Here is a 12,904-nt window from a genome sequence, read left to right on the forward strand (position 1 = left end):
GCCCGGCATGTGTTGCAAGCGTCAATCAAGTTTTAGTATATACTCGGTTAACACATTGATGGGATCCGTTGCTTCTATAGGCTACAAAATGAGAATTCATGAAAATGTAACAGCAGAGAATCGTTTTATCTTGCTGGCGTCAATCTGGTGGGCTCTATGTTGCTGAGCTGTCTCTTTGGAATGGATATTTATATCTCGATGCCAAACCAACGCGTTTAACATTTTCCGGTTGGGGATTACCTATTGTCCATTTTGACGTTTTTCCAGCAGCAATGCTGGTCCAAGTCGTTCTCATCGGTTTATTATCTTACATACCAATCGATTGCGTTTGTCGTGCTGGTTGCTAGCTGGGACGGTCTTGGTTCTTTTGTTGAACATTATGTCACATGGCATTGCATGACTGACAGATATAACGTGGCCATCCCGTGTGTGGTTGTGGCACAGAAAAATGATAATCGATATTCGGCATTACTCCGCGTTGGTTTCTCCTCAAATGTTTTTTTTTTTCTATCGTTGTATAAACTGCTTAGCGCTATATCCCCGCTGGCAAACGTCGTTCTTCAACGTTAAATTATTCGACGATATGGCCGTCGTGCACCGCATTGAATTGGGACCGTCTATAATATCGGCAGACGCAAAGACGCTTCTCCGGGAATAATTAGACCACCATCAATCAAAAAATAATAATTTAGTCAATTCAGTTTAATTAGGAAATGATATAACAATTTATATTAGTTCAATTCGTTCGGAAATGGGTCGATACTATTGCATCTCTATGTCTATCTCGGTTTGTTTTATCCGCTTTGTTTCGTTCTACACGTGTATGGTATTCAAAATGCAAATTTCAATTTGTCTTGTCCTAATATATGTACAAACAATAGCACTCAGCGCCACTCAGCGCATTATCCAAGGCATTATCTAAGCCTCGAAAAAAATGGAGTACAAGAGTAGTAAATGACTATTGTCAATATTGATAGTACATCATGTCGTTCTTCCTTTTTTCCAAGAGTAACGTGCAAACAGACAACCATCAACCAAAGAAACACACTTGAATAAAAAAGCCGGAGTGCTAAGCTTGCATCATTGATCAGATCAACAAGAATATACTGAGGATTTCCAACATGTAATCATTTTCTTTCGGTTTATTCACCCGTGTATTACGAGGGGTTATAGCAGCAGCACAGTGCCAGACCATTCGACTGCAGATTGGGAAACCCCCGGTTCAAATGTGAAAATCCATTAGGCCCACTAGTTTCGCTCTCCATCATATAATGGGCTATCTTTTTCTCCGTCTGATTGAATAACCACATTGAAAAAGGCAAACTTTGAATAGTATATAGATCAACAGCAGTCATTATTCGAGAGGGGTACACCGGTACATAATAGCAGAAAGGCTCTTCAGACCTCATCCACCGTGCAGTATAGGAACAGCAGGAAGCAGCAAAGAATCATCATCCGCAGCAGAGAGTTCCAAGTATAAATGTGCTATGGTCCACCCGGGGTAGTAGTATAAAATAAACTGGCGCATGTTCGTCCATTTTCGCCAAAGGACGAGACGGCAGGGATTACACATCAATGCGCTTCCAACTTTTAGCCACTTGGACGCCGACCTTCGGATGAGACGCCGCTACATACTACCACATATACGACTATTCAACAGTTGAACAAGTTCATTGTGCGCGTGTTATCCATCAACTTTCATATTCTTATCCCGTTTACATAATACAAAGGATTAACACTCGTCTGATGACATATCCTCAAAAATCTCTACAAAAATCGATACAAATTTACTCTCGATATTGACTCGCTTTTCCAGCAGACGGCACCAATAAGTTATTCCGGATAGCCGAAATACGAAAAAAACAAACTGTTTCCACCCGAAAGTTGCCCCGTCATGGGCCTCAAATTGCTGGGTATTATTCTTCCAGGGCGTTCCAGGGCGCACGCTCACAGCAGTGAGAGCAACCGCCTATATCTATAGATTGCCGTGTATCGATCCTATATCCTATCCTAGCGCTGGCTAATAGATAACATTGCCAATGTGGATGTTTTGGAGAAGACGACTGTGTGCTCCGGGAGACAGCGGGAGGTGTTTTCATCGTCCTGTCCGTCCCGTTCGTTTTGTGTTTCGCGCTCAATTTCATCGTCTACCGGCTGACCAGGACTCACTTGCGTGAAAACGGCAGCCAGCATCTTCACCACGAGTGTTTCCAACTGACGGCCATTGAAAATGATCAACCCAACAGCAGCAGCACTCACGCCAGACAGTTGGCCATTCACGTGGATCGCGAAATCCTGACCAGGATCGAAATGGAGGCCACCCGGACGTTGATTGTCGGAGTGACGTCGCTCTTCATCACGGCCTGTCCCTTATTTCATTTTCGTTTGTCTCTTCTACCTGTGCAGGATCGTCAACCAATCGGATTGCAGCCACTTCAACTGGCTGGCGCCCTACATGAAAGAACTGGGACTCGTTCACGCCGTGTACAATCCTTTCGTTTTCCTCATGAGGAGCAAGGAGATGATGAAGGCCATGACGATTCATGATTCATTTCGAGAGCTATATCGAAAATAATCAACGGCACAGATGACGTAAGTAATTCTGCTGATCCTAATCCTGCTGAAAAGAGGAAAATTGCTGGTTGGGGCGCACTGTGGTATACATGTAATTGTTGATGCCGGCCGACGACTTATTGCCATGGCATAGGATAGGATCGATATTATCCAATAAGGCGAGTTTTATTTATTTTCTCCATTTCTTTATACTGCGAGGATTTTGACATTCATGTGACTTGGCAGTGAAGCTGAATGGACTCGGGACATGGGATCCTTACGAAGTAGGCTGCTATACAATAGGCTTTCACGGCCACTCACCGTGATCGAATCCCAATCATTTTTACGTTCGTTTCTCTATATACGTTCATCGTACCCGACATTCGGCCAGCTGGAAAAGTCGGTGGACCGATCAAGTTCGACGTGAGACTGCCAAACCAGATGGTCTTATTTCTTATTTAAAAAAAATGGTATATAAACACAATTTCCGTAATCTTTTATTTTTTAAAACAGGAAAAAGATCTTTCTTTTACTATAGCAAAGAAAGAAAAAAAGACGTGGCAGAGAGGCCATCATGATGGCATTAGCATCGAAATTGTTGGGTCGGATTTGTGTCATCAGGGGTGACACTTTCATCGGTTACCTGCGTCATCGTCTTCTTTTGTTCGCGTAATATAGGGCCTAAGGCGCTTTAATCAGTTTTTGCGCCATTTTAATTTCTATATTTAGCATCTGGATGTTGACTAGAGCTAATGAAAGCGCTCACTGCTGTCATCCGTTTATTCTACGGATGACAATGACAAAATGGGATTGTCTTTTTGGTAGGGACAGACGACCGCGCGGTTCAAACCCATAAGAGCTATTCTTTCCATTCAGTTCCCACAATGACGCACTGACATTACTGGGCTGCGCTCAATATTGGAAAACGAAATTAACAAACGCGATAAAATCTTATTAATGGAGAAAGGCAACTGCGCTATGTTTATTAAAGACAACACACATTGAATGGCGTATTTAATACGAATTGCAGTGAATATAATAACTTAATCTATATATGTTGACATTTTTAGAATATTATTTAGTAGATCTTGAATCCCTTTCCGTTGAATGGAATGTGGACGGGAGCGACGGGGAGTTCGTATTCGTGCACGGGGGCGACGGGCAGGACGTACTCGTGAACGGGAGCCACCGGGAGCTCGTAGACGTGGACGGGAGCGACGGGCAAGTGGTCACCCTTGGGTTGGAATCCGGCGTTATCAGCGGCCCAGGTCAAAGTGAATTTCTCGCCTTCAGGGGAAACCCAGTAGGAAGATCCTTTGTTGGTATTTCCGTAAACCTCCTCGGTGTATTCTTTGCCGTAATCATCGACGGTGGTCACGACGAATTTCTTCTGTTCCTGGGTCTCGTCACGGGTCGTGTAGTCAGACTGGGCGTAGCTGTTTTTTTTTTTTTTAAATTTTCATTTCATATTAATTATTTTTTAGTCGCCAGTTAATTAATTAAAAAAGAAAAAGAAATTGGACGCACCTCCACTTGCTGCTGCCGTCCAAGTTGCGCTCGTCCGATTGGCTGGTGACGGTAATCTCGGGATATTTGTAGTCCTTCTCGTACGTCTTCTCGTACGTTGCGTAACTGGAAGGAGCGGCGGCGGCGACGGCCAAGACAGCGGCGATGACGAACTGCCATAATATTGAATAGGTTGAATAATTAATTATTATAAAACAATTTTCAATCTTACATTACAAGTGAAATTATTGCAAGAATAAAAGAGGGAACTTACCAATTTCATGTTTGAACTGGATGATAGGCTTCAAGTAACTGATGTCTTTCCCGTCGATTCGATTTCTTTTTATACGAATTGGAACGGCGCACGCACATTCTAATCTTGACCCACACTCCAGTAAATCTCAGCACATCCAGAATAGTCAACTCACGTGATTTATTCGGTTTCATTCTGTCTGCCACAATAAGAAAAAAAAATAAACAACTCAGACAAATCGGTTTCAGCTACGGGCGATTTTGCCACCTTTCGTTTCGGCGGGACCTGCAGACCTTTTCGTCGCTTTTCGTGTCTGATTTTCAATTTTCCCTTTCAGGCGGTACTATTATTTTTAAAACTTCCAAAATCTTCGATCCTTTAATTTGCAAATTCAAAACTATAGAGTCGGTGTCGACTTTCCTTTTCAATTTCAATTTCACGTCGATTTCCCTATTATATAAGGTAACCTAAATTTTTTTATAATGTATTATATAACTATCGTTTCTCATCGGTAACGCCATTCGATCTTTTAGTGCAAAACATTTATGGTTTCGGTCAATCTCAATCGTTACCACGAACGAAAAGACAAAATTTGATTTTACTTTTTATCCCGAAGCGGGTGCAATTTTATCACGAACTAGGGCGAACGAGTTTCCGAATAAGTAGGTAGTAACTCTTAATCAATGCCAAGTGCGTTCCTTTCACTCCTCTGTTTGTTGGTTTTTCATTTTCCGAATTTAAGAAAATAGTCATTTTAAATTTTACGACCATAGGCTTCACATTATTATGAATAAGTTAACTGTATTTTAATTTGTGCTATAGAGTATGGATTCTCCTCTTCTTTCATTCATAATCGATCGGACCTTAAACTTCCCCACCATTTACTGTAGGTAAGTATTTTCAAATAGCTGACGAAATAGCTGAAAAAATAATTGTTGTTTAAAAATATTAATCATTTCAAGGTGACCCGGCGTTTCGGAGTGGCCGGAATGAAAGCAGCTCTAGATTTGTTTGGATATTACGGCGGACCCAATCGATCACCCATGCTCAGTGTCAGTGCAGAGGCTCGTCAAGTGATTAAAATAGAATTTATTGATAATGAATTTGTTCCGCAATTACGGTAGTTTTGTAAAAACATATCCCCCCAAAAATAATGCAACTTTATAATGTAGAAAATACGAATGCTATTTTCTGATCACAAAGAAAGTTCTTTATTTTTTAGATATAATATGTTCTTAAACCCAAATTAAAGTTGATTTCTTACTTATATGTGACTATCAGTTAAATATGATTGGTCATGTGCAAAATTGTTTGATCTTTCCCATATCCCATTATTCATAATTTTACGCAAAACTAGAGCTTTTTAGTATATATTAGAATAAAAGCATGTTATGGTTGAAGCTAGGAGAAATGTAAATACCAAAAGATACTAAAAACTAGGCCACCACTATACAGGATTTCCTCATCTAATCGTGATTGGGGATTAAGACTCTTATTTTCATTATGGGAATCTATTCGATTAGTGTTTTTTTGTCTTCTAAATAACTGGAATTCAAAAGTAATTGAACTCTGCTTCGCTGTATAAGGATGAAACTATTTGGCAAAAAATTCTAAAGAAATATGTAAATGTAATGAATAAAATATCTAATACTGGCTATGTGTTTCAGCAATGTGCGATAATATAATCCAATCAATATGGATATTAATGAAACAACTTTTCGGAGTTCTGCGACACAAAAAGTTTAATTTAATGGAATTCAAGATTTACGGAATTTTCAAGCCGACGACGTTCAACTTTCACAACAAAAAGAAGCTTCCAAGTTATAAGAGAGAAAAAAATAAAGAAATAAAAGTGAACGGTCCGTAAAACCCATTAAAAAAAAGAAAGAAATATTGACCAGTTTGAGTTATCCAATCAATGATAAGGTGACTGCTTCATCCTCGGGAAACTGGGCTCCTTTCTCCGCATTCGGCAAGTACCTACGGCCGTCGAATCTCTCAAAATGAACCCAAATTTTATCATGCCCGATGGGAACAGCCGCAGGAAGGAGCTCCAAGGTTTCTTTAGGAAAACAAAACAAAAAAAGATATTTGGATGGTTATTTGATATTAATTCTTATTGATCCAGAAACGCATAATTGGTTACCTTCAGGAACGTTTAATTGAAATTGGGGGTTATCTTCATCACTATCAACCATCAAGATATGATAGTGCGGCTGATCTTGGCTGGGAATGACTTTCTTTGTTCGGGAACAAGCTTCGTCTTCATCAACTATCACATCGTCTGAATCTTCTTTGTTGTAACAACAACAACAACCATCATAGCATGTCACCTTGGATTTCCATTCATTCGATTCTTGGAACTTCACATTCCATGACACAATAACGCAAGGCTTCCTAAAGTTTCTTCCCCATTTTTTGTAATTGCAAATCACAACGAGACCAACTGAAAATTTTAACGAGGACGGCCGATGATGAACAGTTTTCTGAAAAAGACAAAACAATAACGAAAGGGAAAACTTTGCACATTCAAAATATAACCTCACCGCTGCAGCGATTTCAGCTTTTTGTTCGTTGAGCTTACTGATACATTTCTCAAGATATTTCTCTAACATTTTCGATGGACTCGGAGGAAATACATTACCAATAAAAGGCCCATATTCTTGAGACTTGAGACTTGAGAAATTATTCTACAAATACAACAACAAGAATTAATCGTATGAATTTGTTTCTACAGTAGCTGGATATCATACTTGAAGTAGTTGGATTGCATCGTCTAATTGGATGCCCAAACGTATACAGTCTTCTGCGTAGCGCGTGATTATGTTTGGGTCTTGGGGCGACATGGAGCACTCCAATCGCATATAGAATAACAAATCGTCTCTCATAGAGTCCTGCCCAAATTCATCATATTGGCTCCACACAAAATGCGTTAAACGAGTCATAACCGAGTCGACCGACCCTGCTAGGGATGGATACAAACTAGCGCGAATATAATTCTGGCCACAATAAACCGCCTTGCAAACAATGCCCATTTTCCTAGTCACTTCCTGATAGATGGCACACAAAACTGGTGGGCAACCTTTCTTTCTTTCAAACGCCTTCAAAGTACGGAGAAAGAAAAATATAAATAAATAACATTAGACCTTGATCAGCATTGCATTTTAGCCAAATTGATGAAGTTGTAAGGCATACCTTTTGAAATTTACAATAGAGATTGTAATCAGAAGTATCACAATTTGGAAGTTTTTTAAAACCCAATTCATTGAACATAACTTGGTTTATGGAATCCAAAATTTTAAGATTTTTCTTGTTTGGATCATCAGTGCTAGCACATGATACTTTTCCCACTTCCAATTCCAGCAGTTGTTTCACTCTATCAGTTATTTTTTCAATGGAGCTTTCCAGGTCTTTCAAACAAGTTTGTCCTTTTCCATGTTCCAATGTTGCCCACTGTGATATAAGTGCAACTCCCTCAAACAGAGACTTTTGAGATTCTGGTTGGGCCATAAAATCTCTCCACTTTTTGTCCAGTATAGAGATCCTCACTTTGACTAATACATCTCTGGCATAGTGAAGTGTGGTTTTATTTTCTCTTCTAAAGAAAATCAAATTTTGGTTATGTTTAAATTTCTAATAAATTACATGAATTAATCGATAGTCACATTTTCTTGTCATAGATGATTTCTTCAAGTTCATTCTGCACATATTCAGGAATGGGATATGGCCCCGCAATCAACTCGTTGATCACAATGAGGGGAGATTGACCCAATGGATAAGCTACAGAGGACATGTTTTGAACAGCTTTTTGAACTTCTTTTGCTTTCTTTAATCTCATAGTTGTCCACTCGAACCAAACATTTTCATAGCTATTGGGAGTCTGCGAAAGAAAATTGCCCCACCTGTGCAACAGTTTTTAATTATAAAAAGAAAGCAAAAACATTAATAGTTTATAACCTTTGAATGAACTTGAGCCTCCATAGCTCATCTGATTCTCGAATAATATTGTATAAAGGCCGACAGGAAACCATAAGACTTTGCAAGTCAGATATGGAAATAGTATCCAGTGAAAAGATGTACCATATTAAAACTTCGTTAGGCAAAGAAAGAAGATTCATTTTTTTTTATCTGTATCTATTTTTCGACCTGAAATACACAATGCCTGTTTAATGTGTACGTTCAAATTTCAAAGTACGAAACGGACGAACATTCGATCGGTTTAGAAATTTAACACTAGTACACATACTGATTTGGGTTTAGAAAAATCATCGCAAGGTTGCCAAATCTTCACAAGAAAAAAATACTAGATCAAAAAATGAATAAACAAATAAAAAAGCGCAAAAACAGGCAAAAACTAAATAAATGTTCGCGAAATGTGGTGAAATAAAAAAAATATTAAAAATAGCATTTTTCATGATTGGGATCTATGGCTCTTTCATGGTATTGGAATTTCGAAGTTGGGACTTTGGAACTTGTTTGGAACTAGGATGGAAATATGGAAGTTTGGAACAATTTGGTGGAAAGTTGGAGTAGGGCTAGAATTAATTCGAATCAATTTGAATTCAATTCAACTTGAATTGAGGTGACGACGTCATCACCCTATCTGTACAGATATAGGATAGGACTCCATAAATAAGACATTGCAACATTGGTTAAGGGTTCTTAACTTCTTATGAAGTTTTCAATTGAAAAAAAATACTAGAATTTTAAATTTCATCAGGATGCCAAAGACGGACTGTACAAACAACTGAGCGATAAACTACGGTCGAATCCGAAATCCCGTTGTCTAAAAAGTCAAGATTGCGTTGACCAAGTGAAACACCAATCTCACGCCTACCTACAGGTATAACTAATAAGACTGTACAATAATAATCCAATCCGCTATACATTTCAAATTATACATTTTTTTAAAATCAATGAATAAGGGACTGTATGTGGCGATCGACCTCATCGATAAAGATTATAAGGACACTCGTAGTTGTAACCTCGCTTTAGCCCAAAAAATCAGTATGCCGGGATCATTAGGCTGGGCACTGGCTAAGAATAAGAGCCCCTACACCAAATTATTCACCAAAGGGTGGTGTTATATCTGAATTCATTGAATTTTGGAGTTAATTGATTATTTATTGTCCTGTTGACAGATTCATGGAACTGAATCAAGCCGGACTGATTGACTTTTGGATTCAAAAGGAAGTACAGAATAACAGAAATGCCAATCATTGTTTGAACGTGGCCAGGAAGAAGTTGCAGAAAAATTCGCCATCGTTCAACAACCAAACGCGAATCAATTTGAAAAAATTTATCGGTGCATTTTTCGTTTTGATCGCAGGTTATTTCATTTCTCTCCTCTGTTTCGTCTGTGAAAATGTCGTAATTAGACTCAAAAGGCTTTCGCGTGACGTCGTACGCACATAACTCGTCGCAGAAACAGTTTAAGTATATTTGATTAAACAAGTAGACGGTGTTGTAAATGTATTGGAACCTCCATCAATCCTGACACCAGCCCTTCACCTTTAATTTTTCAATGAAAGCAATCATTTGAATGTAATTGTTTCAATTGAGACCGCCTGCTTTGAATAAATTGGTTAAAGTTTTAAAGAGGTAACATTTTAGAGAAGTTGATTCCGGGTAGATCAGATAAGTTATCGCACGAAACGGGTCTGTTGGACCTGGACGTAGAATACAGCAAAGAAAAAATTAATTATCTATCTAGCAATTTTTCTGATTCACAGCTAATTCCAGACCATAGAACATGTCGGCTAGCAAATCGGTTGTCTGTTGCATTTATTTACATTGCACAAATAATTTTCTATTACTGAAATTAAATTCTAATTTGAATCATATCCCATATGGGGGTATATAGCTCAGTGGCAGAGCACCCGACTGCAAATCGGGCGGTCCTTGGCTCGTTGCCGATTGCCCCCTATTAACAATTGAATTTATTCCTGATTCACAACTAACTTAAAATAAGATAATTATATCGTGTTCAACTTTTAAGTTTGTCAATACCAACATTCAACTTCCATCTGATCTGTTACCGAGTCTTATCGAAGAAGCAAACTCCCACCAGAAAATGTTGTACAACTCAATAATAAGTCATCTATTGCGTTTATTTACACAAACCATTCATCATCTCACACACAAGACATTACAAATAATTTAAGAATTATTTAGCAAATTAAATTAATTATTTAATAGATCTTGTATCCCTTTCCGTTGAACGGAATGTGGACGGGAGCGACGGGGAGTTCGTATTCGTGCACGGGGGCGACGGGCAGGACGTACTCGTGAACGGGAGCCACCGGGAGCTCGTAGACGTGGACGGGAGCGACGGGCAAGTGGTCACCCTTGGGCTGGAATCCGGCGTTATCAGCGGCCCAGGTCAAAGTGAATTTCTCGCCTTCAGGGGAGACCCAATAGGAAGATCCTTTGTTGGTGTTGCCGTAAACCTCCTCGGTGTATTCTTTGCCGTAATCATCGACGGTGGTGACGGTGAATTTCTTCTGTTCCTGGGTCTCGTCACGGGTCGTGTAGTCAGACTGGGCGTAGCTGTTTTTTCATTTTAATTTTCATTTCATATTATATTATATTTTAGTCGCCTATTAATTAATTAAAAAGGAAAAAGAAATTGGACGTACCTCCACTTGCTGCTGCCGTCCAAGTTGCGCTCGTCCGATTGGCTGGTGACGGTAATCTCGGGATATTTGTAGTCCTTCTCGTACGTCTTCTCGTACGTTGCGTAACTGGAAGGAGCGGCGGCGGCGACGGCCAAGACAGCGGCGATGATGAACTGTCATTATAGAACAGTTTAAATAATTAGGTTGATATTATGTAAGGATCGAATTTCACATGGTTACGTTTTGGTTAATCTAGTACCAAACTGTTGTGCAAATTTTAAGTTGTCAAAGGAGCTTACCAATTTCATGTTTGTTTGTTGATTAGCTTCGAGTAACTGATATCATTTTCACAAAGTTTGTTGTCTTTTATACTGTGTTGTTGTAGCCGCACATTCTACCCGCGTCATACAGTCCAATAAATCTCAACAATGAGAACGCCGACATGATTGGATAAACCAGAGCTCTCTATTTGATCACCCACAAGGGGTGATGTCGATTCGACCACCACCCGCTCCCTTTGCTCTATCGCTTCGAACCTGATCCACATTTTCACTTCACACTTTATATCTTACACAGACTTTAACATAATAAGCAGATCCGAGGTGATTGAATAGTCCAGCAATTACTCTTGCGTGTAATCCATTCTTCCCTTGTACAACATACAACAAAGTGAAATCATTTGATTTCCAATTCAACAATAGCTCTCACCACATAAAGCTCTTATTAATCAGCTCCTATCGATCTCTTCTACACCACGTTAGGTTACACTAGTATACTCGAGTATACTTTTACGAGACTACAGCACCAGTATGGTATCCATTTTTAGCTATACCGTATCAGTGTTGACTCGATTTGGATATCTTTAATTCAATAAACGCCACACCTTTTTCTCTTATATCGGAGCATTATCTAGTTTGCACCGAGTTTGCATTCAAAGACGACAGCTAGAAACCTTTTTCAACTTTCCAAATAGGTAACTTTACAGCACTGGCGCCGTTCTTTATATAACTGGAACAAGCGCATTTCAATATAATTTCCAAGTTTTCAATGCCGTGATACCATGAGATATCCTTTCACTTTGAAACATTTCTCGGTTTCCAGCAGACTTTCAATTCTACAACATCAGCTTTATTCCTATATTTAATTTCACTTTCATATGACGACTATAGCCGTTATTCTTGAATGGATTTGTATCCTATTTTGGGCTATAATCTAATTTCTTTCTGTGTCACGCAATATACGTTACTACGCGCTAAAGAAACCCAGTAATAATGATAAGACGCACAGTTTGTATAGAAACTTGTTTGCAGCAAATCCCTGCGTACGTGATCGTAAGAGATTTTATAGAGAAGAAAAGACCAAATTACTTACATATGCGATGCGCGGTGTTTGTGACAATTATTTATCCGGTTTGACGTCTTTTCACCGAGCTTTTCACCCGCGGAATAACCAAATTACTATACCAAACGCGTCACCTGAAACCAGAAATTTTCTCGACACGTCACACATTTAATAAAACCGTTGCTATGTGTTACTATTTACTAGCCTATTTAGCTTATTGAAGAATGAAGTTATTTTGCCATTCTTTATTATATCCGCTAAGTTATAGAATCCGGAAATTTTGAATAGACAGTGACATCATTTTAAATCTAGATTTCGTTTTGCTGGGAAGTAAACGTAACGTACTTGTTTTGCGTATTGTAATGTATAAATTCGGCAACCATACGCCCGTCGTTTGACACAACCTTCACATAGTTAGCACAAAAGAATGCGGCCATTGAGTAAGGAGTAAAAGTGAAGACGACCGTGAGGGAACCCAATTACAACACGAGTTCCTACATGTACAGTACTATTAGACAAAAAAGGTCTCTTCCTACCTCAATAGTGAAATGGGATTTTAATGTTAGGAAGCAACAAACATTGCAGCACGAATGTCTGCTGATGCCAGTTTCTCCTTTCGCTCATCTCCATATGA

At 39.1% G+C, this 12,904-nt stretch overlaps 3 protein-coding genes and 1 long non-coding RNA gene across 4 annotated transcripts; 1 reads left to right on the forward strand and 3 right to left on the reverse strand.

The window, feature by feature from the left end:
• Positions 1-1,809: 1,809 nt before the first annotated feature.
• On the forward strand, positions 1,810-6,143 carry LOC124350441. Its single transcript, XR_006920963.1, has 3 exons — positions 1,810-2,592; positions 5,135-5,202; positions 5,275-6,143. It is a non-coding gene; the product is annotated as an uncharacterized LOC124350441 (long non-coding RNA).
• On the reverse strand, positions 3,508-4,434 carry LOC124350069 (larval cuticle protein 65Ag1-like). The gene is made up of 3 exons (XM_046801080.1): positions 4,334-4,434; positions 4,081-4,232; positions 3,508-3,989 (listed from the first exon to the last, which is right to left on the reverse strand). Exons 1-3 carry the CDS (start codon positions 4,340-4,342, stop codon positions 3,632-3,634), a joined length of 519 nt encoding a protein of 172 aa, XP_046657036.1. The 5' UTR covers positions 4,343-4,434; the 3' UTR covers positions 3,508-3,631.
• LOC124349561 (F-box only protein 21-like) lies at positions 6,037-8,602 on the reverse strand. Its single transcript, XM_046800260.1, has 7 exons — positions 8,270-8,602; positions 7,978-8,214; positions 7,508-7,910; positions 7,066-7,413; positions 6,859-7,002; positions 6,459-6,798; positions 6,037-6,374 (listed from the first exon to the last, which is right to left on the reverse strand). Exons 1-7 carry the CDS (start codon positions 8,428-8,430, stop codon positions 6,220-6,222), a joined length of 1,788 nt encoding a protein of 595 aa, XP_046656216.1. The 5' UTR covers positions 8,431-8,602; the 3' UTR covers positions 6,037-6,219.
• Positions 8,603-10,404: 1,802 nt separating this feature from the next.
• Positions 10,405-11,384, reverse strand: LOC124350064 (larval cuticle protein 65Ag1-like). Its single transcript, XM_046801075.1, has 3 exons — positions 11,229-11,384; positions 10,951-11,102; positions 10,405-10,861 (listed from the first exon to the last, which is right to left on the reverse strand). The coding sequence occupies exons 1-3, from the start codon at positions 11,235-11,237 to the stop codon at positions 10,504-10,506; spliced, it is 519 nt and encodes a 172-aa protein (XP_046657031.1). The 5' UTR covers positions 11,238-11,384; the 3' UTR covers positions 10,405-10,503.
• Positions 11,385-12,904: the final 1,520 nt, after the last annotated feature.

The sequence above is a fragment of the Daphnia pulicaria genome, chromosome 7 (assembly GCF_021234035.1).
Source record: "Daphnia pulicaria isolate SC F1-1A chromosome 7, SC_F0-13Bv2, whole genome shotgun sequence".
In the NCBI taxonomy this organism is placed as follows: Eukaryota; Metazoa; Arthropoda; class Branchiopoda; order Diplostraca; family Daphniidae; genus Daphnia; species Daphnia pulicaria.

Excerpts from the sequence above, each read along its gene's own strand:
- LOC124350069 (XM_046801080.1), bottom strand. Across the intron at positions 3,990-4,080 it reads GACGGCAGCAGCAAGTGGAG|CTACGCCCAGTCTGACTACA; the intron begins GTGCGTCCAATT and ends AAAAAAAAACAG.
- LOC124349561 (XM_046800260.1), bottom strand. The coding sequence starts at position 8,430 with ATGAATCTTCTTTCTTTGCCTAACGAAGTTTTAATATGGTACATCTTT. Across the intron at positions 7,003-7,065 it reads ATGCAATCCAACTACTTCAA|AATAATTTCTCAAGTCTCAA; the intron begins GTATGATATCCA and ends TTGTATTTGTAG. Across the intron at positions 6,375-6,458 it reads TCAATTAAACGTTCCTGAAG|AAACCTTGGAGCTCCTTCCT; the intron begins GTAACCAATTAT and ends GTTTTCCTAAAG.
- LOC124350064 (XM_046801075.1), bottom strand. Across the intron at positions 10,862-10,950 it reads GACGGCAGCAGCAAGTGGAG|CTACGCCCAGTCTGACTACA; the intron begins GTACGTCCAATT and ends ATGAAAAAACAG.